This window comes from Staurois parvus, unplaced genomic scaffold, assembly GCF_062004578.1.
Source record: "Staurois parvus isolate SC_StPar_1 unplaced genomic scaffold, SC_StPar_1.0 ptg000542l, whole genome shotgun sequence".
Taxonomy (NCBI): Eukaryota; Metazoa; Chordata; class Amphibia; order Anura; family Ranidae; genus Staurois; species Staurois parvus.
Genome location: NW_028318338.1, coordinates 162,112 through 189,824, shown reverse-complemented (window position 1 = coordinate 189,824; position 27,713 = coordinate 162,112). Strand labels below are relative to the sequence as shown.

Below are 27,713 nucleotides of genomic sequence, written 5' to 3'. Positions count from 1 at the left end.
ATGGTTTGCACCTTGTGGTGAACCCTCTGTATTTGCTCTCGTGAAGTCTTCTCTTGATTGTAGACTTTGACAATGATACGCCCACCTCCTGGAGAGTGTCCTTCACTTGTTTGGATGTTGTGAATGGGTTTTTCTTTACCATAGAGAGAATCCTGCGATCATCCACCACAGTTGTCTTCCGTGTACGTCCATGCCTTCTTATGTTGCTGAGCTCACCAGTGCATTGTTTTTTCCTCAGATTGTACCAAACTGTTGATTTGGCCACTCTTAATGTTGCTGATATCTCTCTGATGGATTTGTTTCATTTTTGAAGCCTTACAATGGCCTCTTTCACTTGTATGGACAGTTCCTTTGAACGCATGGTGTAGGTTCACAGCAATAGATTCCAAATGCAAATACCACTTGGAATCAACTCCAGACCTTTTACAAGCTTAATTGATCAAGAAATAACAAAGCAGTAGCCCACACCTGGCCATGAAACAACTTTTGATTCAATTGTCCAATTACTTTTGGTCCCTTGAAAAAGGGGGGATGTCTACTTTTAAGAGCTGTAATTTCTAAACCCTTCCTCCAAGTTGGATGTACATCCCCTCAAATTAAACCTGAGAGTGTGCACTTTCAGCTCATATCCATTATAGAACTATAGCTTGAATATGTTTTGGTAAATACCTGAAAAATCTAAAATTGTGCCTGTGTCCAAATATATATGGACCTAACTGTAAATCTCTTCAATGGGATATTCACAGCCAAAAAAAAAGAACTAGGAAACAATAAAAACACTGGAAATTCCTTTTGGTCTTCTATGCAGACTATATGCTTATTTTTGAATAAGTCTAAAAATTACTGAACTGAGCTTATATTGTCTTTTGCAGTTGGGGTGCAATGTCAAAATTAAGAATAATTTCCAGCTTATATTGCTTGACCTTTGTATGTGTCTTGGTGTATAATCCAGCACCTAGACAAGTACCCATAGGATCTTTCACATGTTGATTAGATTTAGGCGAGTATAGAATAATTTTGGTTGTGGGTGAATAGCAGTAGAATACTGGCAAGGTACAGTTTGAAATGGAGGTTTAACCATTAGCCGCCCAGCCAATAGCCATTTTGCAGCCGGAAAAATGCTTTAGATTTCCGGGTGGACGCCATATGGTGTACTCCCAGGCATGCGCAGTTTGCGCGCTAGCAGAGCCACGCAGCACCGCGATCTGTCACCGGCCATTTAACTCGGACACGGCCGATGGCAGATTTGAGTACCAGCCCCCGTTTCCGGTACCATGTGATCTGCTGTGACCAATCACAGCAGGTCACATGACAGTTGTATACAGTGGATGGCTTCATTCATGCCATCCATTGTATACTAGTGCCTAGCTGTGAATGGTCACAGCGATCACATGCACATGTCATGTGATTAGCTGTGGCCAAATCACAGCTAAGCACAAAAAAAAAACCCTGAATGAATCGATGTCATTTAGGTAAATGCTTGCTTATAGCAAAGTAATTCTTTGCTATAAGCAAACTGTAAAAAAAAATAAAAAAAATACTGATCACTTCCCCAAAGAAGTACAATGTTACTATGGTAACATTTTACTACTTTGGTCATAGTGAAATATGAAAAAAAATAATCTTAAAAAAAAAAAGAAAAATGTAATAAAAATTTAAAATAATACTGGTGACCGTATGTTAAAAAAAAATAATGAAAATCATTTTTTACATTTTTTCATTTTCCGAAAAATTATGACAAAAAAATACAACTTTAAAAAACTCGCCATTCCTCTTATGAAGTACGTCGGACTGTCTACTTTGCAAAAAGGGGTCATTTGGGTGATCTTGGACCTCAAGAAATTAGATTGGCTGTCAGTACTTCAGGATTGATCAATAGTCAGATCTATATCATAGTTTGTGAACTCTATAACTTTCCTACAAACTAAAAAAATACATCCTAATTTGGGTTATTTTCACTAAAGACATTTTTTTTTCAAAATTTTCGGTCTTTTTTTGTTAATTTAGCAAAAAATAAAAACCCCGGCGGTGATTAAATACCACCAAAAGAAAGCATTAGTTTTGTGTGAAGAAAATGATAAAATTTTAGTTTGGGTACAATGTTTTATGACCACGCAATTGTCATTCAAAGTGTGAGAGCGCTGAAACCTGAAAAATGGCCTGGGCAGGAAGGTGTAAAATTGCCCAGTATGGAAGTGGTTAATGCAGGGTGGAATTTGTGTGCCAAATGTAGTGTTGAATTACTCAAATGTCTTAGAAAGTGGTTAATGTACTGTGTGAACACCAGGCAAAATTATATTTTCTGTGCTTACTCTGCCCTGAGCCATTTAGCTTTACTTAAACTTGTGTCAGGGTGAGAGTTGACCTGAAACCTGGAAATTGATTCACTGACAACCTTAGATACAAGGGAACAGTATATGGGGTTCAGTAGAAGGCAAGCTGCAGCTGTCATGCTTCAGGTGCTCTCTGATCCCCCTCGCAGTTTTTGTGTTCGATTTTGGGCATTTTTTGTAACTTATTTATTGTACGTGGTCTGAAATGCAATCATTTTGTTTTGCCAGGTATCAAACAGTTCGGAATGCAAAGCTAAACTTTTTGAATTTTCAAAAGAGGTGGGTTCATAAAAAATCAGACCTTTTCACATGATGAGACTTTTTATATATATATGTTGCAGTTCATTTCATTTATTTAATTTCTGCTGTTCCTGATAAGTTGTTTCATTTATTTTGTGACTTTATAAATAACCTACTGGTGCATTAGTCATAACAAAAAATTCTGAGACCCTGTTATCTCCTTGCTGGGTGCCACCATCGTCATGGCATGGCATAGAGGCAGAGGAGCTAAGCTGTCAATCACATTTTCTTCTAGTGAAAGCTGCATCGTAACCTTAAAAAGATTCTGTGTAAATACGTTGGGGTGTGGAGTTCAACATTCCAGTAGTTACCAGCTTATAATAAGACAATAGTGGCAAAATTTTCTCTGCCATGATGTACATTCTTGGCAGTCCTTTTCACCCTCTTGCATGCTGCTGTTGTTCTCTACACTGCATTATTGAGGTGGGTGGGATAGTAGAGTTTTGGGATCTTTTGGGCTCTTTGGTTGATTAGTCAAGCAGTGGCATTTGCTAAGAGCAGATGCAAATCTACAGGTAATTCAATAACCATATAAGCTTTCATTACAATACAAGCTCTATGAGGAAATGCCCAAGGAAGGGCAGTAGACATATATTGGCACCCAGGGTAGTGGCCAAGGATGCAGTGGAAGACTTTGTTCCATTTTGCCCTAAAGTCAAAATCAAAGTGGTCTTGAACACAGCTGGTAGAGCAGATTTGGGCTAGAGCTCCATGGGCCATTTTAATCTCTTACTGTTGAGAGAATAGACCACTTGTGTTAAGTCACCTCCTTAGACTATGGCTATACAGAAGATTTTTTTGAAGCTCACTTGTGCTACTAAAATAGCTTGTGGTTAATTGTTAAAATTGGCAAATGATCCCTAAATAGATCAAGCAAATTACTCCTCATGTATTGCTGTCACAACAAAAATGTAATGTGCTAAAATTTTTGGTGTCCTTTTTTTTTTTTTTTTTTATAATATGGCAAATTATTGGTGCTGCCAAACATGTGCGGCAAAATAAAACCTTCCACCTTTATGTAGAGCAACAGTATAGTAGAAGCGGAGTGGCAACAAGGCACACAGAAACGTGATCAGTGCATCTCTCTCTCTCTCTCCATAGATCATCTTAAGTGGCCCTTGGCATAACAATGATGATGTACTGATATAGAGGCTGGGAGATCTTCTGATCTTCTGAACTTCAAAAGCTGGCACCATCCAAGGGGATAATAGGCCCCCAGGGGGAATTGGGTTTCACTGAGCTTGACCGATGGTGGGATTTAAAATGTTGGGGACATTTAAAAATGTAATCCAAGGATGCTTGTTCTTGTCAAGCCTGATTTAACCACGGCCTTTTATAGCAGTGTTGGGTTACAAACACAACACAATGAAGTGGCTCTCTTTAGTTATTATCTAGGATAGAGCTACCTGTACATAGTATCTGCAAAGATTGTGTCACAGTTGGATAAGATGAGTGTGAAATTGGTTGTTTGCCATTTTCTCCTTGTTTATCTTGTTTTGCTGAAAATTATGTCACTGTGTATGTTTCCAAAGGGAGTTTTGTTCTTTAAACTGACCCTCACACTATATATATATATATATATATACTGTGTGTGTATGTATATATATATATATCTATATATATATCTCATACACACACACTGCATATATTCTTACAACCAGAGCTACCCTGAAAAGGTGGAACTTAAATACTTTATCTTTCCATCTGATAGCATGTGCCCCTCTGTGCACTGTGGTTCCTCTCGCCAGTCACTACAAAACAGAGTAGTCCAGAGAGTGAAGAGAAAATTCCCATTTGCCAGTCAGGTAAATATTCTACTTTTTACAGGGTGGCTCTGTTTTTTGTCTTTTGTCTTTTTATTGGCGGCAGGGCCACTTTAAAGAAAAATATGTCAAGTTTTTAATCCTGCCTTTGTCCCCACTAGGGAGATTACTTCTTGTTGTTCTGATGCCCAATTTCACTGAGGCAATAAGTGATTTCCAAACTTTTTATAGTTATCACTGAAACAACTGGTGGAAAAGCTTCCATTGAGGCACAGTTTTTTCATTTTCTTTGATTGCTGTGTTTTTGATTCAACACCTTTTCATAATGGATCTTTAAAATGGCTGACAGATTTGCATTAAGCACTTAAATATAAAAAGCTTAAATGAATAGTCCTGCCTCAGAGCTGGCAACATATGGTATCTACCATTATGCATGCCAGAAACCACTTCATGTGCTCCTCAAATCTTTTAACAGATTACATTTAATAGGAACTACTGTTTAAAAAAAATTAAAAGCAAGCAGCTACAAATACTGTAGCTACTGACTTTTAATAAACAGGTACTCATCAGTCTAGGAGGCCAGCACTGTCTTCACCTGGGCCGGTTCTTGCACCACCATCTTGGCAGTGGGAAGCTGGTTGTGACTTCCTGATGTTTCACAAGCGGCTCCCCACTGCGCACTGCATGAGACGTGCTGCGCTTTCAAACTGGTCTCACAGCCTTCTGGGACTGTGACATGTGGGGAGAAGCTTCTGCTATTCTTTTCAAGGAAAGAATTGTGGAAATGGGAGCAGATACCTGTCATAAAAAGGTACCTGCTCCCAGAAAAAGCAACAAAAATTGTGCAGGGGGGATCGAGGGATAAGCAGAGCTTATAAGTGAAGTTCTACATTGAGGACTCCTATGTTCAAGATTGCAGGGCTAAGACACACTCTTGGAGCGAAGCCCCACTTATCCTTCAGCTCCTGTCCAGTGTCATTATTAGACATGGATGCAAGGTGATAGTAGCCAGAATTTAGCTTCAGGGAGGTGGAGCTAAGGCCCAAAGGTTGAAGTTCTAATGACAAAGGGAAACCATGATCAGAGAGGCTGCAGATAAAGAAAAATAACAATGTGAAGATGCACTGAAATCACGGAAGCTGTTCCCAGAAAAGGGCAAGCAGTGGTCAAGTACCTAGTCATGAGTATTCCTGGTCCTGCATCTGATCTTCCCCCCCCCCATTAATTTCTTACATTTGTTCTGCATGTTCTTTGCTTTTCAGGAGAACAGTGATGACGGTAGTGGCATAACTAAATTTCCAGATCTGAGCCTAGCAGTTAAAAGCAGGAGTTCATTAGATCTCATACTGCATATATACCAAATCACACCAGAGCAATACATGTAACTAGTTTCTCCATTCAGGAGGTGTCTTGATGCTGTCATTACTAAGAGAGGATTTTGTATGAAGTATTTTATATAAATTTAATTTAGCGTGTTGAATATTTTTTTCCATTTCTCATTCCATTTTATTACACATAACTTAATTTCAGAACTTATTTGTTTTGGTTTCTTTGTATGTATAGATTGCATGGGTTGTTACCGACATGTGGTGAAAATTTCATGTCAACAGCACCTTTAGAAATATATTTACCGAGAAAAATGGTGACGTGTTCAAAACTTTTTTTTACCTGCTGTACATCTATGCAACTGTAGGCACAGGAGTGCCTATACATCCTCTTATACCAGAAAGTGCCCTGATATTTTTCAGGAGGAATGCCAGACAGACTCTTAATTTTTCAGGGTACTATTACCATTTCATGTGTACCCTATAAAATAGTGAATCGTAACATTCAGGTGCACCAACTCCAACCAAATTTATTGTTTCATATTGAATAGAGATTAAAAGGGTTTGAACTTCTGTCCCATATTTTATTTTTTCTTGTTTCTTTGATTCTCTATCACTTACGTAACCCTATAACCCTCTTGTCACTGGGACGGGCAATGCGGGCAAATATTACTTGATGGGTAGACAGTGCAGTTTTGCTGATTTTTATGATCTCACACTTTAGTTCTCCCTATTTCACATTCACAAGTGAAACCATCTGCATTGTTTATGCTGTCCAGACCCTGTAAGCCGCATGTAACAAAAGTAACTTTTTACACTTTCTACCTGGAGTTTGCCCAGTCCTATTGTAGCACAACCCAATGGAGCAAATAAGCAGTGCCAGATTTGTCCAGGACTTTTAAGTTCTTACCATGTGCCTTTGCCGTGGAGCCAACAATATAATGGAGAATGATGACCTGAGTAGTTCAACTTACGGCCCACACAACAATATATACGGTGAAGGAAATAAGTATTTGATCCCCTGCTGATTTTGAATGTTTGCCCACTCACAAAGAAATGACCGGTCTAAAAATCGAATGGTAGGTGTATTGCTCAAGAAGAAGCATATTAAGGTTCTGGAGTGGCCTAGCCAGTCTCCAGATATTAATCCGATTGAAAATCTGTGGGGGGAACTGAAAGTTCGAATTGCCAAACGTCAGCCACCAAACCATAATGACTTGGAGAGGATCTGCCAAGAAGTGTGGACCAAAATCCCTCCGGAGATGTGTGAAAACCTGGTGGCCAACTACAGGAAACATCTGACCTCTGATTGCCAACAAGGGATTTGCCACCGAGTACTCAGTCATGTTTTGTGAAGGGGATCAAATACTTATTTCCCTGATGAACATGCAAATCAGTGCATAATTTGTTAGACATGCATTTCTTTTGAATTTTTTGTTGCTATTCTGTCTCTGTGTTACAATACACCTACCATTCAAATTGTAGACTGATCATTTCAGTGGGCAAACATTCAAAATCAGCAGGGGATCAAATACTTATTTCCTTCACTGTACATACAATTTTAATTTCTTTTTCTTGAAAGATTTTTCTAGAATGTTAACATGCAATTCAAGTAGGTAAAGGAGTTCATTTAAAAACCGACTTAAGAATTTACAACCAAATTAACTGTACAGGAAAGACGTATTGTCCCAAGACGTTTTTAACATGACTGCCCTAACATTTTGATATACTAGGTTTATACAGCTGTGCATGTGTTGTAAGAGGATACCTAGTATTTATTTACCTACAGTAGTGACCCTTTGTGGACATTCCAAAGTTCATTAATGAGCAAACCCACTCTGATTTTTCTTTAAAGGCTCCTTAATGACAGGAATGGTACCAGCTGATTGGCCAATTGAATTGAGATGTAATGAATGGAGGATATCATCCTAGGAGTTCTTAAACAGCCTGTTACGCTCCTGTGATTTTAAAGGACCATTCATAGCGGTGAGAGTAGCACCTTAAACTTGGTGATGCTGTGCCCTACACCCACATTTCTGAAGTTTTTCACATTTTTGGTGGACATACACTTTTGTGGATTATAAGTGGACTGTTAGTAGTAGTTTATCATTAATGTGAATATAATTGGGCAAATGATTTTATTGTGTGCACTAAGTGGGGGTGTTGATAGCACTACACAACTCTGAATATTAGCACAGTGCCCATGTCATCCCAGTATTCAGTAAAGGGTCTAGATGTATGCCAGGGAATTATAGACCAGTCAGCCTAATATCATTACTTTGCCATGGACGCCACTGAAGAATTTGTTATGGTAAATTGTATTCTGAACAATCAACATAGATTTATGAGACTGCTGTTGTCAGACCAACCTTTTAACATTCCTTGAGGAAGTGAGCAATAGCTTAGCTAAAGGAAGGGCATTGGATATCATTTACCTCAATTTAGCAAAAGCATTTGGCTTCAGGAACAGGAACAGTGGGTACTGGTTATTGATTTAGCCTTTGAGTGGTCTAAGGTCCCTAGTGTTGTGCCCCAGGGTTCTTTCTTGGGGCCAATGCTGTCTAACTGTATAAATGACATTGAGGTTGGTATTAAGAGTTCAATTCATATATTTGTTGATGATACAACATTATGTAGAGAATGTAACAACAATACAGGAAGACCTGGACACAATACAGGATGGGCTGATACTTTGTAGATGATGAGCAATATTGAAAAATGCAGTTATGCACTTGGGTGCAGAACATTTTTTTCAGGCAACGTACTTATTAAAGTGTTACTAAACCCACAACAATAAAATCAGTCTGTATATGCAGCAAAGTATGCTTGTTATACTCACTGTGGAACCTAATGGGTTAATCCTCTGCATTGTGTAAAAAGGCTGTTTGATCCTGTCTTTTCTGATCCTCCCCTTTTCTGATCCTTCCCTTTTTCCAGTGTCCCCATCTAATCTCCTGATAACATATCATGTGGAGTCACTCTGCACTTGCTCAGTGTGGTGTGTATTACTAGAGAGATTTTTTTTTCCTTGGGAGAGTGCATGTGATGAGCACAGGGCCAATCAACACTGTCCAGACAGAGGTCAGGGGTTCTGCATCCTCCTAGAGCAACATGAAAACTTCTATAAACTTTAACATGTGCTCTGCTGGACACTGATAGAAGTCACAAGACCTCTCTAACTGATGATGAGAAAAGGTATTTAGCAGTTTATATTTACTAAAATAATTGCATTCCATGTTCTGTTTTGTGGGAAACCAGACATAGTGAATGCAGGGTCCTGGGTTTAGTAACACTTTAAGTGGTGTTACACTGGGAGAATCATAAATGAAAAAACACTTGAGGGTCCTGAACCACAAACTTGGTAATGACAAGCAATGTCAGGCTGTCGCTAGCAAAGCAAGCAGAATACTTTCATGCATTAAATAGGAATACATTACTTGTACCCCTTTCCTGAACAATGGTATGGACTCATCTTGAGTATGTAGTTCAGTTTTGGTCTCCAATCAACAGAATGGATTCCCTAGAAGTAGAAAGAGTCCAGCAAAAGGCAACAAAATTAATAAGGGTCATGGAAGACCCCAGCAATGAAGAAAGACTAAGAAAATGAGGTTTATTACTTTGGAGTTAAGGCTCTTAAGAGGATATTTGATCACCAGCTACAAATTAATCAATGGTGACTGTAAAGCCAGTAACAACCTCTCCAGTAGTAATATCAGGTGACAGTAATGACAGATTAAAAAAGGAAAAACAAAAAATCAAAAACTAGATTTCTTGCTTGATGAGCACAACATACAAGAATATATATACTAACACACAAATGTATAGGTTGGACTGGATGGACCTGTGTCCTTTCAACCTCATACACTATGTATTAGCAAGTGGTTATAGTGGGGAGGGTTTGTCTGCACCAACCTCAGTCATCAGATACTATTTATTTGGGTTTTAAGCAGTGTTGACCAACTGAGGAATTATGGCTCGTGCCCTAATAGAGACCAGTGTTTCTATATTGTATTCAGTGTAATTTAACCTTGACGTCATATATCTTACATGACCACATTTTATTGGTTTTACTCAACTAGTCTTTCAGTACAGATCAAACCTTTTAAGCGAACTTGTGCTCAACTTAAACTTGCAAAAGCTTTGCCTATAACCATTTTCCTTCTATTACCATTATTGACCTGAAAAGCTTCTGATGTTTTCCTAACCAATTTAGTTTCACTTTGTTACAAGGTCTTGGCTAATGCTGGCCATTCCACCATCTAATAAGACTTCCTCAGTGGCCAGTAAAAACACTTCCATTACACAATGGAAAAGCAGTTTGTAGAGCAGTAATAAAGCAAGGCCATGGTAACAAAATAAAACGATTTTGCTGAGGGACACAAAGAAGCTAGTAGAGGTAAGTGTCTTGTTATGCCTGATCTTAGGCAACGCAGAATGGAGTACTGGTTGACTTGAAGATTAATATTATAACCATTCAAATTGCAATGACTGCTAAACCGAAGCCATAAACATTACTTTGTGTATTTCAGTTCCCTATTCCAACCTTTGCATCAATGTGTCACAAACCATTTTCATCCAAAACATTTCCATGTGTCTCCTATTTTAGAGTGCATTTGCATTGCCCACCATGGCCTTCTCATTTCTGTGTCATACATCTGTCCTGCCCATTTACTGTGAACTGAGAAGGTATGTTGTGTTCATACTCCGAAAAGCTGCTTTTTATATCTGTTTTACGTATCTCATGTCATAGTATTTCTTTTTATGTTGCTAATAGTATTATGTTCCATATAGGTCTATTTTTGCAAAAATGTAGTTTTTCAAAGCCTATATATAGTAGTTGTAGTTGACTTTAGTTTTAGGTACTGGGTAGCGATACAGCTTGTGTGTGGGACTGTTATTTTTCATACCATTGCTTCTGATCAGGAAAATGTATGGATTTTGTTGCAGGAGTTTAGTGTTGGTAAAGGTTTAGGGGTTGGGTTAAAGTGACTGTAAAGGTACAATTTAACAAAAAAAACCAAACGTGTCATACTTTCCAACTTTGTGTAATGGTTTTGCACAGAGCAGTTCCGATCATCCTCTTCTCAGGTCCCCCTCCAGTGCTCCTAGCCCCTCCCCCCTGCCGAATGTCCCCATAGCAAGCTGCTTGCTCTAGGGACACTTGTGCATGCTTGTTCCCGATCCCGCTCTGTATGTCCACACATGGCCAGTGGCTCCTGCTGCAGTGTCTGAGCCAATGAGGAGGCAAAAGCCTGGGAGAGCCGAAGCTCTTGTGCACATTGTTGAATAGCAGTCAGGCAAGTATTGGGGGGGGCAGGGGGGAAGCTACACACTGAAGGTTTTTTATTTCATGCATCGAATGCATGAAGTTAAAAAAAAAAAACAATTTAGGCTTTAGAACTACTTTACGTTTTAGGGATTAGAAACAGGAAGAGTTGCCAGGTAGTGGTTTACACCCCCACTGATACGGCAACTGCCTTGCAGCCAAACAGCAATATGGTTCTGGTCAAAAAGGCTGCTGCAGAATGCGAATCGCTAAATAATTCACAATTAACCATATTCACAGACTGGTACAGTTGCCTCCGTCTAGTTCTGTTTTAAAGGGAATCTGTCATGAGACGGTAATTGAGGCTGCCACTGGCATTCTCTGCTTTTGACAATGCAGTTCTCTGGCTGTCATACGGATGCTTTGGTTTCAGTTATGTCTGAGTCACTGACCTGGAACAGGTATAGAGGTACAGAATTTTGACATTTTTTTTTTTTTTTTTTTTACCCTTATAAAACTGCATCATTTTTCCATGTCTGTGATTTAAAACTAATGAGGTCACAGACAGGCAGTTCACTTTTTCAAATAGGGTCCAGCAATGGCAGACCCATACTTCTCCCATAACCGAGTCACTTTAAGTGTTAGGGAAGATGTAAAAGGCAATATTAATCTCTTGCTACTACAAGGATTTAAAGGGACCCTGTCATTAAATTAAAAAAGGTGCTCCCTGCAAAGTTAAAGTGTTACTAAACCCACAACAGTACAATCAGTCTGTATATACAGTAAAGCATGTTTGTTACACTCACTGTGGAACTTAAGGGGTTTGTCCTCTGCATTGTATAAAAAGGAAGTTCGATCCTGTTTTCTCTGATCCTCCCTTACTTCCACGTTCCCCATTTCATCTCCTGATAGAACAGTGTCTCGGGGACACTCTGCACATGCTTAGTTTGGTGTGAAATGCTAGAGAGTTATTTTCTTTTTCTTGGGATAGTGCCTCTGATCAGTGCAGGACCAATCAGCACTGTCCGGTCAGGGGTTATGCAATCTCATAGGGCAGTAAAAGGAGAATGAAAACTCCTACAAGCTTTAACTAGTGCTCAGCTGGACACAGAGCAATCTTGTGACTTCTATCAAACTGCTGATGAGAAAAGGTATTTAGCAGTTTATATTTACTAAAATAATTGCATTTCCATGTGCTGTGGGAGACAAGATATAGTGAATGCAGAGTCCGGGGTTTAGTGACACTTTAATACTCACTTTCCCACCAGCTGCACCACTGATCTTCACTGCATTGAAGAGAAACTACCATTTGAATAATCTTCAGGATTTGACTCTTCTGGAAGGGTCGGATTCCTGAATCCCCAGCAGTGCTTCGTAGTTTCATCTGCTACTTCCGCAGGAATGTGTCCTATAGTGATGTAGGGGCTTGTGATCAACAGTGCAGATAGTGGGTGAAGTGGGGGACTTCTTAGCAAGGGGCCCTTTTTATGTTTGTGACAGAGCTGCTTTAAACACAAAAAACCTTCTGTTTCACATCAATGGTCACTGTAACCTCTAAGAATGTGTACAAGGGAGCCCAGAATTTTACAGTTGTCACCAGACCTGTCAAAGGTGGGATTTCCTGCTATTTTGGGGAAATATATCTACATTTTTTATTTCCAAAGAAACCACAGGAAATTTGTGGATATTTTGCTGATGAGGAGAGAAACAACAACATTCATCTGATAGGGATTTTAACCTATTCTCACTCCATCCAAAAACTACAAAACAAAGTTTGATGGGACTTAAACTTTAAGTCCTCATTGTGAACATTTCTACCACAGTTTTCTAATTTCAGTTTGTTTTTTCTTCACTTTTTAACAGTCCATCCAAACATCGGATGCAGAATGTCGCAAACCTTGGAATATCCCTGAGCTTTGTCGTCTACTTCATTTCCGCACTTTTTGGCTACCTCACTTTTTATGGTATGCACTCAGAAAAACAACAAGCATTTCTATATTCCAACAGCTGTTTACTTATTTATTGCCCAAATCCAATTTGTAGGATCTTTTAACATGTCAGGCGCTATCCCACATAAAAGTCGTTGCCTTTCCACTCATTTTGAATAGTACTCCAATACTAAGGCAATATAAGGGCATTGTAACAGTATGTGAGATCTTTAAGGGTTAATTTACACTTCCGCCACAATGCATGTAATATACGTTGCAGTGCTATTCATTGTGAATAGCACCCTACTACACTAAGGCAGCCCATCTGTGTTGTAGTGCTTTGTGGTGTGCTGCGTTAGAATAGATGGGTCATGCGCTTTATACGCGTATTAAGATGTGTTGGTCCACTCATTTTTAATGGGCTGCCTTGACATAAAGCATGTTTCAGATTTGCCTGGGCCTAGTTAAAATGAAAAATAAATGCTTGCCCATCTCTTATTTTGTACCCCATTGACTCTACGCACCTTAGTTCACTGCTTTCCTTCAAGGTTGAATGTTGCCCAGAAACATTTTCCTGAGTTTCTTTTGAGTTCAGGGCTTCAAAGACCCGCCCTGAAGGGAGCATCATGAAGCTACTTGGGGTTACGGTAAAATTCTGCAGCATTCACTTACAACCAAGGGCAAAAGAGGAAAAAGGGGACCCTATGTATCACAAGATCAACTGAAAACTTCTAGAAAAAAATTATGTATACAATGATATTTTTGTTTTTTCTTAAAAAGCTACTTTCACACTGATCCATAGCAAAAACACGATAAAAACGCAATTTTGCTGCGTTTGTGCTGGGTTTTTTTTTTCCAAAGGGCATGTGACTTAAAAACAGCATGCAAAACATAACACGGGTGTATTTTGTGATGCGCTCTGCCATGTTTTCAATGCATTCCAATGGAAAGGTACTTTTTTTTTTTTTTCATTTTACCACACCTGCATCAAAAATATGGCAAGTAGGAGTTTTACTAAAGCTGCTTTCACACATCCACTTTTGCTGCGTTCTTCAGTTAAAAAGGGAGAAAAGCAGAAGAAAATTGCATCCCTTTAAATCCTATGGCACTCTTCACACTGAACCGTTGAGCTTCAGTTGCAGTGAAAACAAAATCCTGTTTGCTGCATTTTTCGTGCACGTTTGTTCATTTAAAAAAAAATGCACCAAAAACGCATCCCTCCATTGAAATGAATGGAAAGCGCAGGCACTTGTGGGAAGTGCTTTGTCCAGTGGGGGAAAAATGCAGTGAAAACGGATCAAAAACGCATATGCATTTGTTTGTTTTTTTTGTTTTTTTTTTTAGCAGAAGTTTGAAAGCATCATAAACATAGCAGACCCGCAACGGATCAATGTGAAGAGTTCCATAGAAATACATGGTCACATGTTTTCCTACCTACCCTTTTTTTTTTTTTTTTAACACAAAAGCAGAAGAAAAAAGGATCAGTGCGAAAGCAGCCTCATGTTGGGTGGATCCAGGTGGGAGAGGAATGAAACCCAGGATAGGAAAGTGGAATGGGGCTTTGTTTTGGACAGTCTGTGTTCTACTAGGAAGATTATTTCTCTGTCCTTGGGATTGAACAGAAAATGAGAGTAAACCTCCCAGAGTGCCAAAATTTCCTATCTTCTATCTTAGGCAGTTGTCACAGAAGAGATGTCTTTATTGGGTGATTTACCCTTGCCTCATGCTCTGGTGACAACTCTTAAATTTTACACTTCCCCTCATTTTTTGTCTCGGTGACAAAGATCGCCAAGACATTAGAGAGGTGAATCTTCCCAATAGGGAAAACCTAACAAGGGATACCCACTAGTAATTGTATCAACTGTGGGAAAGACCTGGGGACATGAATACAGTATTCTCATTTTGAATGATATTAGAAGCTAGTTGGTGATTTAGCCCAGTAGAATATTTTCAAAACTAAAGTACCGTATATACTCGAGTATAAGCCGACCCGAATATAAGCCGAGGTACCTAATTTTACCACAAAAAACTGGGAAAAACTATTGACTCGAGTATAAGCCGGTGGTGTCAGTGGGAGGAGGAATAGTGCCCCATCGTTGGTGTCAGTGGGGGGAGGAATAGTGCCCCATCGTTGGTGTCAGTGGGGGGAGGAATAGTGCCCCATCGTTGGTGTCAGTGGGGGGAGGAATAGTGCCCCATCGTTGGTGTCAGTGGGGGGAGGAATAGTGCTCCATCGTTGGTGTCAGTGGGGGGAGGAATAGTGCCCCATCTTTGGTGTCAGTGGGGGGAGGAATAGTGCCCCATCGTTGGTATTAGTGACACCAATGATTGGGCACTATTCCTCCCACTGACACCAATGATACTTACCTTGCTGACCCCTGCTCCAGCCTGGGCTCGCTCGCTCACTCCCTCCCTCTCCCATGGTACACACTTACCGGTCAGATGTCTTCCTTCTCCGGCCGCTCTCCTCCTCTTCACTCGCTCAATCTTCGCGGTGCCGCTCGGCTCCTCCTCTCCAAGCTCCACCTCCTCGCCGGTGATTGGGCGCCTGTGTGCCTCTCCTGAGCTACAGTTCCGGCGGCCAATCACCGGTGAGGATTGATCCCGGGGGTGTGTCCAGATGACAGGGACGGCATGTCATCCCGCCCACACCTGACATCTGCAGACGTTGACTCGAGTATAAGCCGAGGGGGCCGTTTTTCAGCACAAAAAATGTGCTGAAAAACTCGGCTTATACTCGAGTATATACAGTACTAGTTGTGGGTTGATGGACTTCTGAAATATATCCTCTTATTACCTTTGAGCCATACCTCCACTGTCAATTATTTCAAACGAGTCACTATTTTTTTCTGTGTTATATCTTCTCTGTTTATCTCCTTTGTCTTATGTTTGTCATAGATAAAGTGGAATCTGAATTGCTTCAAGATTATAGCAAATTCCTTCCTAATGATATTCTGATCATGACGGTCAGGCTGTCCATTCTACTTGCTGTGCTGCTGACTGTACCACTTATACATTTTCCTGTAAGTAAATGAATGAAAGCAAATATAGATGAGGCTGTTGTGTTGTATTAAAATGGTCTCATAATTACGTTCAGTTGTTGCTGTGACTTGGGTACAGTACGTTGGCTGGTAGTAATTCACTGCTGTGAGTTATAAATATAGCCAACTTGCTTAAGAGTGGGGCTGTATAACCTTAAAGTAAAACTGTAGCCTGGCCATGGAAAACCCCTTGCTGACCCCTGTAGCTACAGCCACTGCAGATTAGGTCATCCTTAAAATTTACAAAAGAAGAAGTGAAGTTGTTCATGTTGATGCTCTGTCCTTCCCTACCTGTTGTGTCCTTATTTTAGCTTCGGCTCTAAATTTTGAGGATGAATGCTCCACAGTGCATGCAGCTGCCTGAAAATAATTTGTAAATATTTGGGTGTCCACAGCCTGGCCACAGTTATACTTAAAACAACTAAGGCCCCCTCCACACTGGCAGTCCTGTGTTTAGCAGTTTTAAACACAGGAGAAGTGATCTAGGACATACAAACTACTTTTCGGCTTCCTATAATTCTTCCTGCATTTAGATGTTCCTGCTTTAAAATGGAACTATGGCCAGAAAATTAAGTCCTGCTAGATCACTGCATGCTGGCCCCTTTTGCAGGTATAGCTATGAAAAACCGTAAAAATAAGTGCCTATACTGTTTGAAATCCAGTAGTACACTGTCTCACCCTGCTCTGCACGTGCTTATTTGCTCTTTATTTTTTGCCACTGCCAAATATCTATAGATTTGCTGAGAGCCTAAAAATACACTGATGCTCATGGCTTTGGGTCTCAACAGACTGGCAGCTCTGGCAAGAAAAAAACCAGAGCAATGCTGATGGCAATTTACAGCGCACATTAATATTGGTAGCACACTTATAAATGTGGACTGTATGTTCCTTGCTAGAAAAAAAAATTTTTTTTTTTTTAATAAAATTATTATGGGTAGAGTTCCAATTTACAGCAGGTTTAGTCGCTCATTTAGATGCATTTAGTTGCGTATACATGCATTTAGAGTTTGTATACGGATCCTGGACCCACAGAAACGAAGAGATATTGATTGCACTGGGTAAAGGGTCAGTGTGAATGACACTATTGCAAAATCATTATATGCATTTATAAACGTGCTCTAGATGCATATAAATGCTGGTTTGACAGTGCCAGTGTGAATGAGGTCTAAGATGCTGCCAAATCCTTATGCTGGGTTTGAACACATCTCCTGATCCCAGATCCAAGACCTGTCACCTGAACTGTAGAGTTGATTTGCTTGGATGGGAGGATATGCTTGTTCAAGAACAAGAGCAGAACACCAGTGCAGAGAGAAAGCCAGGGTGTATGTGTATGCAAGGTATCAGAGAATGTCTACACAGACTGTTGTCTTTTTTTTTTTTGTTTGTTTGTTTTAGGCCAGAAAAGCTGTCATGATGATGATTTTCTCCAATTATCCCTTCTCATACATCCGTCATATATTTGTGACACTGTTCCTAAATATAATCGTTGTGCTTCTTGCCATATATGTGCCAGATATACGAAATGTGTTTGGTGTAGTCGGTGAGTACTTGCTCTAAACTTCATTACAAAATTGCCTTCAGTTTGATTGTCTAAAATGAAAATCTATAAACTGTAATATACTGTATATGTAGTACAGAGATTAATATAATTCTATAGCTTTAGATGTGATAGCACACTGTGCCTGTTTAGCTTTCATTTCAGATTTGCCACAGTTTTACTGCCCACTTGAGTGAGGACATAAACAAAAATTAAACAGCATGTCATGTGGTCCATGCATGGGGCCGACCCACAACCTCATGCAATTGCAGTGTTTTGTGCCCCTTACAGGGGTTTAATTTAGCTGGTGAGGAGATGACATGTTGCCTTCTCACATCCTGTCAAATGCTTCCTGAAAAGGGATCCACCATGGATCACTTTTCAGATGAACAGCTTGAGCTGCCATACATGTGAACAATCCCTTAGGGGGTTTCCAGCCCTGTGTAGGCTCCAGCTAGAATTAACTTGGCACCAACACAGCCCAGCTTCTCCTTGTTCCCAGCATAGTAATGCTTGTTAAGTATAAACTGGTATCCCCTTACTCCTAAGCTGAAAACTAAACTAACCCCATATTTCTGTATACTGAATTATACAATTACCAACTGAAAGATGGCCGTCTGATGGCAGATTAAACTAGTGATCCAGACGTTTGCCTATTTATTTAATTTTATTATATCTTTTTAAATTTGTATAATACAAATCCATTTTAAACCAACATCATGCAATACAAAATCCATACTTATTTACGTTACCCATCCCCATATTTACCCCACCTACCCCTCGCCCGCTCATTCAATTTTGTTCCAAGCTCCATTTCCCACTTCTCCAAACATTTTTGGGATACTGGTCCCTCTATTTCAGTGAGGATTCTATAAACCCTAGAGGTAGTGTTTCTGTGTTCTATTTGTACTTATCAGTTTCTCTAAAGGATACATTTCTTCCTCGATCCTTAGTGGTTGTGGGAGCTTAGCAACAAAATGTCTTATTTGACCATAACGCCACTCATCCAGTGTAGAAAATGTTTCCTTCTTCAAATCGTGTAACGAACATAAAACCTCTTTATCCACATTATCTTTTAACCTCCTTGGCGGTATTCCCAAGTGTAGCTCGGGGTAGAGTTTCGGTACCAAAAGCGGTAACCCCAAGCTACACTCGGGCTTACCATGCAGCGTTGCACAGGGATTCCCTACAGCGCTTACCTTGTCCTTCGCTCCCGCGATGTGTCCCCTGCAGCATCCCCGGCCATCTCCTCCGGCCGATGCCGGCATCTGGCTTCCGTGTTCCGGTCCCCGTGACGTCGGGACGTACGGGCGCCGGAACTGGCGGCAAATTCATAAATTTAAAAAAAAATGACATTTTTTTTAAAACGATTATTTCATAGCAAAACATTTCTGTATCAAAGCATTTCACATACATTTTGTCCCGAGTGCTTTCTCCTGTGCCCTGCCTGCATTTTGACGGTTCTTTCTGCCTGGAAACTTAGAAAAGTCCACGGCGTCCAAAAAGCGTCCCTTTATGTCAAAATCGGTTTTAGACCGGCTAGAGAACAGCGATAGTAAATCAGAACCACTTGCAGAATTGAGTGATAACGATTCATGGGGGAAATTCGTCATCAGACACTGAAAACGATTTTGCGACTTTGCTCAGTGATGTGCGAACTTGGCGCTATATTTCAAATTTCAGTGTTTTGGTTTGATTATATTATTGAATTAAATTTATTATTATATTATTATTTTTTGAGTATTTATTAAGTAAGTAATTACTAAGAATTGCAGGCCTACAATACATAACACCAAATTTCCATGCAAAAAAATGGTACCGCTTTTGGTACAAAATTCCTGACATAATCATACCGCCAGGGAGGTTAAACGTGCATTTCTATCAATTATCCATTTCCCTGAAATATTATTATTGCCGGGCGGGGAAAAACCTAGTTCCCGCCAACAGGATTGACAGTGAATTAAACTTCCAATCCTTCTTGTTTGCCTATTTAACCACTTCAATACCGGGCACTTTTACCTCCCTTCCTGCCCAGGCCAATTTTCAGGTGTCAGCGCCCTAACACTTTGAGTGACAATTGCGCAGTCATGCAACACTGTACCCAAACTAAAATTTTATAATTTTGTTCACACAACTAGAGCTTTCTTTTGGTGGTAGTTAATCACCACTGGAGTTTTTATTTTTTGCTAAATTAACAAAAAAGGACCGAACATTTTGAAAAAAACACTTTTTTTTTTTTTTTTTTGTTTCTGTTATAAAAGTTTGCAAATAAATAATTGTTCTTCATAAATTTAGGCCAAGATGTATTCTACTACATGTCTTTGGTGAAAATAACCCAAATCAGTATTTATTATTTAGTCCAGGGGTCTGCAACCTTTAAGACATAAAGAGCCACTTGGACCCGTTTCCGAAGGGAAAAAAAGACTGGGAGCCGCAAAACCATTGCAACATTTAAAACAAATCCGACACTGCATATATTGCAAAAAGCACTCTGGTCATGAAGGGGGTTTAAGGGCCCAGTAAGCAAAGGGTTAATCAGGGCCACAGTGTATCGTCATAATCACAATCCTAGCCTTAGGTCAGTGGTGGGAAACCTTTTTTTTCAACTGAGCCAAATCTCGCCAAAACCACGATTGAAATTTATTTTGAGAGCCACATTTTTAAAACTGAAAATTCATCCCCCATATAGTAATTCATCCCCCATATAGTAATTCATCCCCCATATAGTAATTCATCCCCCATATAGTAATTCATCCCCCATATAGTAATTCATCCCCCATAGTAATTCATCCCCCATATAGTAATTCATCCCCCATATAGTAATTCATCCCCCATATAGTAATTCATCCCCCATATAGTAATTCATCCCCCATATAGTAATTCATTCCCCATATTGTGTCAATTCACTTACCTTTGCTCCGCGCGTTCCTCTCGCCGTGTTCCCGCGCCGTTACGGTCTTCAGGGCAGACTGTGAGAGGAGAGGAGTTTGTCACGCTGCCCCGCCTACATCCTGACAGCCAATGTTTGCCACACTCCGCGGGCCGGATTAAAAGGTCCGCCGGGCCGTAGTTTGCCCATTGCTGGGCTAGCTGCAGAGTCCTGACTTTTGGGGCGGCCGCCCGAGAGGAGGGAGGGGAGCGGGCGCCCGGCACACAGAAGAGCCGCATTAAAGTGTGTAAAGAGCCGCGGCTTGCCGACCACTGAGCTACGGCAACCCTATTGCCTGTCACCTGGTGGGCAGTGTGCTCCGGAGCCGCAGCAAAGGTGAAAAAGAGCCGCGGGTTGCCGACACCCGATTTAGTCTGTAGGAAAGTTATAGAGTTCACAAACTATGGTACATATCTGAAAATTGATCAATCCTGAAGTACTGACGGCCAATCTAATTTTTTGAGGCCCAAAAATGTCACAACGTACAGATATCCCCCAAATGACCCCTTTTTGCAAAGTAGACAGTACGACGTACTTCATAAGAGGCATGACGAGTTTTTTGAAGTTTTTCGGAAAATGAAGAAATTAAAAAAAAAAATTTCACAATTTTTTTTTTTTTACATACTGTCACCAGTGCAGTACAGCGTCATTATATAACTGGTGTGGCAGTGATCAGGGACACTAACTGGTGACAGTACGAAAAAAAAATTTGATGATTTTTTTTTTTTTTTTTTTTAAATTTTTATTACATTTCTTTTTTCATATTACACTATGACCAAAGTAGTATAATGTTACCATAGTAACATTGTGCTGCTTTCGGGAAGTGATCAGTATTTTTTTTTTTTTTTTTTTTACACACAATTTGATTGCTTATAGCAAACAATTTCTTTGCTAGAAGCAAGCATTTAACTGAATGAAATCGATTCATTCAGGTTTTTTTGTTGTGATTAGCTGTGATTGGCCCAGCCTGTGCATGTGATCACTGTCACAGCTAGACACACTTGTATACAATGGATGGCATGAAAGAAAGCCATCCATTGTATACAACTGTCATATGACCTGCTGTGATTGGTCACAGCAGGTCACATGGTACTGGCAATGGGGCCGGTACACAGATCCATCATCAGTCGTGTCTGAGGTACACAGCCGGTGACAGATCTCGCCACAGTGTGGCCCTGCGGGCACGCACAAGACACAATCTGGGAAGGATGTCATATGACACCCTACTGCAGGGACAAGAGGCCCGCCCGGCCGTCATTTTACTATAGGCCTGGTGGGAAGTGGTGAAAGTGGCTTGTAAATCCTTCCATATACCCAGTGAAGTGACTGGCCTCAGGTGATACACCAGAGATGAAACAAATCCTCTTACACAAGCTGTACCTAATTATCTACATCTCTCTGCTCCGATCATCCATTCAGAGTGCATAGTTTGCACTAGATCCCTCCGCTCTGAAAAGCAGGGGGCAGGGAGCAGTAGCCACACATTGTACAAGAGCTCTGAGACCTGATTGGAGGGATGGGACACACCCCCTTCACAAAGCACACAAGAACAGAGCTGAGGCTGTCAATCACAGGAAGTGCCCTTCCCATCACCTTTTTATTTCTCTTGGTGTTAGAAAAGCTTGTTAGAAAGGAAAAGATAGTAGAGGAACGAAGCAAAAGACAGAAATGACACTTAGTGCTCTGGATTGAGACCAGTACACACTAGAGAGACATATACTTTGCTCATATTTCATGTGAGGTGTAATACCACTTTTACAATTTATGTGCAAGTACAGTAACTCATAGCATTCACATTTCAGTTTACTGTAGTATTTCTGATTGGTTGCTATGGATCATTACCCTTTGCCACATTGGATATGCCAAAATGTGCTTTATACAAAGGATTTAAAATATCTTTTCATTGTCTGTTTAGGGTCTACAACGTCAACATGTTTGCTGTTTGTGTATCCTGGATTGTTTTACTTGAAGCTTAGCTTTGAAGATTTTTTATCTCGCCAGAAACTTGGGGTATGTTACAGTTTTTATTGTTCATAAGCTTTTCACATTTACTCTGTTTTTTCAAGTTGTAGCTTACTATGGAAATATTCCAAACTGCATATTTCTTTAACACCTCAAACACAATGAGATCACCAGAAGATCGTCTCTGGACGTTATGTTATGAATGTTATTCAACAGCATGATATGAACTGTAAACTGATGAAGAGTTGCATTTAATTATCTGTTCTCAGTCATGGCTCTTCAGCAACACTTTAAAGTGGAACTTCACTCCCTCAATCAACATGGACTCTTTTGAATCCCTATGCTGCTAGCATTAGTAAATAGAAAAGTAAATCATATTTACTTGTATTAAACTTTTTTATTTTTGTACATTTCTTCAGTTACTTCCTGGTTTACATGCCTAGGCAAATTATGTTATACATCCCAGCAGTATTCAGGAGGGGAGGAAGAGTTCTCAGCTCATCCTATGCCTGAGCTAGGGCAGATGGATTCCAGGAAGTAAATGGCACCTGCATCATCTGCCCTTACTCATGATGGCCACTGCCAGAAATGCCAGTGGGTGTTTTGCAAAAGGATTTTTCAGCAAAATAAAGCCTAGAGACATGAATGGATGGGGGAGTTTGCTTTGTATATTACATAGTTACATAGTCTGGCTGAAAAAAAGACAAAAGTCCATCCTGTTCAACCATAAAAAAAAAAATATTAAAAATGAAATAAATATCATTTTTGGTCTGTGGTGCTCAGATGAAGTGCACGTCCACTTTAAGCTTTAAAGTGTTCCTGTCAAAAAGACATATAAATTACTGTTCATTACAGTTAACAAAAAAATATATTGCACAGAGACGTTGCTCCTGTCCTCTTAGCTTCTCCCCTCCTGTTGCAGGGGCGTTGCTAAGGAGGCACCCATGTGTGCATGCTTCCATCAGATCTCATGCAAAGAAAGCCACACCCCGATCCCTCCCCACTCCCCTGTTTGACAGCAGCAGGAGCCTATGACTCAGCTGTCCTTAGTTTCTCTTATTAATTCAGCAAGTGGGAGGAGCAGCGCTGAAGCCAATGGCAGTGACATGGAGCCAGGTAAGCGTTTAGGGACAGGGGATTGTTGCTGGACTGGCTAAGCTCTCCTTTTTTTGGTGTGGGGTCCTTTGTGGAATTCAATAAAAAAGTATACATTACAAATTCTTTATTTCAGAAGGGATTGCATTTTTAAAACAGCCATTTTTTTCCACTTACAAGTGGAACAGTCAGACTTTTCAACAGCTTGTACATTTTCATAGCGTTGTAGAAAAAATGGAAGCTGATTGGTTGCTATGGGTAATGGCATGAGTTGAGACAGAGACACTTTTAATTAATTCCCCCCCCCCCCCCCCCCCCCCCTATTTCTACAAGGACCAGTCTACCTGCAAATAGTATTTTAGGTTTGGCTGGAGAGCAGTCAGGACCTGACGTCTTAAATGTCTTTGGATACTCACCCTACCATAATTCCTAACTCTGTTCTGCCTCCCTGGGGAGTTTGTTGTTCCAGGACCTCCTGTTGCATTCTTCATAATATAAAATAAATGAGAAACTACAGGGAGATTGAGAACCCCTCATAATAGGCACAGAAGGTGTGCAGACCCAGAACTTAATTTCAGAGATTTTACCAATAGAGTCCCCATGATATAATAATCTTTCAGTTTGAGTTACCGCTCAGGCATCTACCAAACACTGAAATACCAAGCTTTGGTTAAAGATCCCACATTACCCCTATTGTTCTTTCCATGAAAATTCTGTAAACAATTTCCCTTAACAACCACCAGCAACCTGTTTTTCCTGAATCAACAATGGAAAAAAGCTTTCCAACCTGATGCTTGAATGACTGGCTGTTCTTACAGAGTGAAAATTGATTCCTTCCACAAGTGCTAATTTGTGTTTGTTTTTTCTTGTGTTCCCAGGCCTGTGGCTTGCTTGTTCTTGGTATTTGTATTGGTGCCTGCAGTTTAACACTAATTACCGTGAACTGGGCTTACAATGAATGAGAGCATCACATCGGAGTTTACATTTGAACAGAATTTACAGCCAAGGATATCCAGTTTCAGGGGGAAATTGCTTGAGAAATAGTTTGTGTTAAGAGCACGCTACTCTCTTGCCCTTTGGGTCCTCTGGAAAAATAAAACTGGTCACTGGCTGAAATAGAAGGACAAAAGCAAACATCAACTGCAGAGAGGAACTTCATAAATAAACTGGGTGCTAAATATTATGTCACATGACCAGACGTTCTACTCTTCCAGACAGATTAGTTGTGTATAACTTTTAATCACTGACACATGTAAATTATACAGGTGCTTTGGCTACAAAACAATTTCAAAGGGTATGTAAACCTTAAAGTGGTAGTAAAATCATTAAAAAAAAAAAAAAAAAGTCCCCATTCAGATTGTTAATGATTGACTTATCTGTAAAGTGGATCCCTCCAGCAACGCACTGTCACTGCTGACTGGGCTTCGATCTTCACCCAGTTTTCCTTCTGGAAGAACACCAATAGAATCCAGATAGCTGCTCTTCTTGATGACGTTATTAATATATAAAAGCACTACATGGACATCCTGCACACAGTAGGACAACACATTTTATGACTATTCACCTCTTAGTCGTAACCTGAAGTGCAGTCATTCGAATTCTACTGGCGTTCTTCAGTACGACTATTGGACCCAGACTTGCACCTTGTGGAACTTTGGAGCAGTGACCAGAGAGGCAGGCGAGCCGTGGCCTGGAGCGGTGCATACGGATTTTGGATGAACTAGTCTTCCTTCTGGGTTCGCACACTCCTGCCATTTGAATGGCTGGGCCACAATGACATCACTCCCACACAAGCACACACGAGTCATCGCAGCTCATCAATCAGAATGGACGGCACACTCAAGTGTCCCATTCATTCAGTGCACATGTGCCGGTGATCTCACCAGCCACTACAAGTGAAAATATCTCCTAAGTGGTGTACGTTTAGGAAACATGCACTGTACTTGCAGGTAGGCTTTAGTATAGGCTTACCTGCAGGTACAAGTTGTAACGTAGACTTTACTTCCCCTTTAACAACAAATCTCTTTTTATTTTTATGGTCTGTTAAATATGTTTTGTTATATCTGTTTGAAAAGTGCAAAAAATACCTGTTTGGTCCTGCCAGAAATCTTGTTGGCTGATACGTTTCTGAGCTGCAATGTTATCTGTTAAATTGTTCCACCCTGTCTCTGGGAACTACAGAACCACACCCCTCTATGTTAAAGAGAAGATCTTTGGAGTCCTGACCAATAGGGACAACCATGGTTCCCTTCATGGATACAAAGGAGTGAATGAATGTTGCCATCCCTGGACAGGAAGGGTGGCAGAATCACCAGGTGAAAAAAATCTGAAAAAGAAAACTAATTTTGGTTTTAGGATTAGTTATACTTTAACTTTTAAATAAAGGGGGTATGTTATTAGCTACTTACTTGCACTATTAACTGTTTACAAGAGATTGCCAAGCAAAGTACCAGAAGCAGTTAAAGCATCAATAAAGGACAGAGTGGAGATGGATTAGAACACTTGTCAGGTCTTTATTGCTGTCTGTGCCCCCATTAGGGAGATTCACACTCTCTATTAATCCTGTTTACCATTATCACTGAAAGTAAAAGAAAATCCACACATTTTGGAGTTGTCCCATAGAAAAGGAATAGCGGGGATATCTTCCAATGAGGACAATAGTTCTGGTGACCACCAGGGATTCTCACTTTAGAGGCAATTTCTCACTTTCTGTTTTGGCTATGGAGCAGGAAGTGAAGGGAAATCTTCCCAACGGGACACAGATGGATGAAATAAACCTTAGAGGTTCCTTCCTTAGGCCACTTTCACAATGAGGAGTTTTCAAAGCGTTTTTTGGGTTTAAAAAGCATCTGAAAAGCTTAAGAAAACTGCCTCACTATGTATGTGAATGTATATCTGTTTTCATACTGAGGCGTTGCACTTATGGTGCGGTGTAAAAACTCCTGCTTGCAACATCTTTGGCGCATGTTTGGTGAGTTTAAAAAAAAAAAAAGCCCCAAAAAACGCCTCTTCCCATTGAAATCAATGGAAAATGCCTGAAAAGCGCCTCAAAAATACCTCTGAGAAGCATTTTTGTTGCAGTTTTTAAGTCACGTATCCTTTAAAAACCACTAAGAGCACGTAAAAACGTGGTAAAAACGCCTATGTGTTTTTGCTGTGTTTTTGCGGCGGATCAGTGTGAAAGTAGCCTTACTCTTAATCACAGTGGCTAAATGGTTAGCACTTCCGCCTGGCAGTACTAGGATTGCTGGTTCGAATCCCAACCACGGCACCACCTGCCTGGAGTTTGCATGTCCTCCCTGTGACTGCGTTGGTTTCCTCCGGGTACTCCGGTTTCCTCCCACACTCCAAAGACATGCTGGTAGGTTAATTGGCTCCTGTCTAAATTGGCCCTAGTATGTGTATGTATGAATGGGAGTTAGGGACCTTAGATTGTACGCCCCTTGAGGGTTAGGGACTGATGTGAATGTACAATATATGTATGTGAAGCACTGCGTAAATTGACGGTGATTTATAAGTACCTGTAATAATAAATAAAAAATGTTTTGCCTTTAGTTGCACTTTATTTTAAAAGCTGGTACTTGGCACATTTTGTTTTTTGGATGTTGTGTTTTAAAATTAGAATGCTGCAATAGCTTTGTAAAAACAACATAATCCTGGTTCTGACAAAGTCTTCTGTGTGCAAAGTGGCCAAAACTAGCTATTGCAGACTATGTAATGTGATCTAACGGTGGGAACGCCCATAGCCTTTCTGTTGCACCTCAATACAGGTGCCAGGGAATTATTTTTTTTTAGATTTGCATACATATACAGTAATTGCACAGCTTACATTAAAAAGTAATATAACGTGAATAGAAATTCAACCTATTTTACGTGCAGTTGGAGAGGTGTCACTATGCTGGAACATGTTGTAAAGATTTAAAAAGAAAGAAGCAAAGAATGGCCAGCATTCCAATATGCAAAATCTACTTGAAATTACGTGCTACATGACAAAAGCAAGTGCCCGTCCTGCGACGTGTTTTCATGTAGTATCTACATGTTCTTGGATCTGCATGCTGGCCATTCTTTGCTTTCTGAGTAGATCACCATACACTACATAGACTGTATCCCCAGGGGGATGTTAAACAGCAGTGAATGGCCGTGCAGGGGACCATGTGAACAGAAGCTTGATCATTGGAGGAGAGCAGACTGAGTTCCTAGCACAGCTAGAGAACTGGCCACACTGTGCTCTCAT

At 40.3% G+C, this 27,713-nt stretch overlaps 1 protein-coding gene across 2 annotated transcripts in view; it reads left to right on the top strand.

Moving 5' to 3' along the window:
• SLC38A6 (solute carrier family 38 member 6) overlaps positions 1–27,033 on the top strand; it is a 105,838-nt gene extending 78,805 nt beyond the window's left edge. The window contains exons 10-17 of one of the 2 annotated variants that reach the window (XR_016315038.1): positions 2,562–2,612; positions 10,328–10,407; positions 12,851–12,951; positions 15,814–15,938; positions 17,352–17,496; positions 22,338–22,432; positions 23,307–23,500; positions 24,358–27,033. Coding sequence is in view for 1 of the 2 variants with exons in the window: in XM_089690766.1 (XP_089546892.1) it covers positions 2,562–2,612; positions 10,328–10,407; positions 12,851–12,951; positions 15,814–15,938; positions 17,352–17,496; positions 22,338–22,432; positions 24,358–24,441 (681 nt within the window). In the remaining variant the exon portion in view is untranslated. The remainder of the gene's footprint in view (positions 1–2,561; positions 2,613–10,327; positions 10,408–12,850; positions 12,952–15,813; positions 15,939–17,351; positions 17,497–22,337; positions 22,433–23,306; positions 23,501–24,357) is intronic. The other variant, XM_089690766.1, reaches the window with a different exon arrangement.
• The last annotated feature ends 680 nt before the right edge of the window (positions 27,034–27,713 follow it).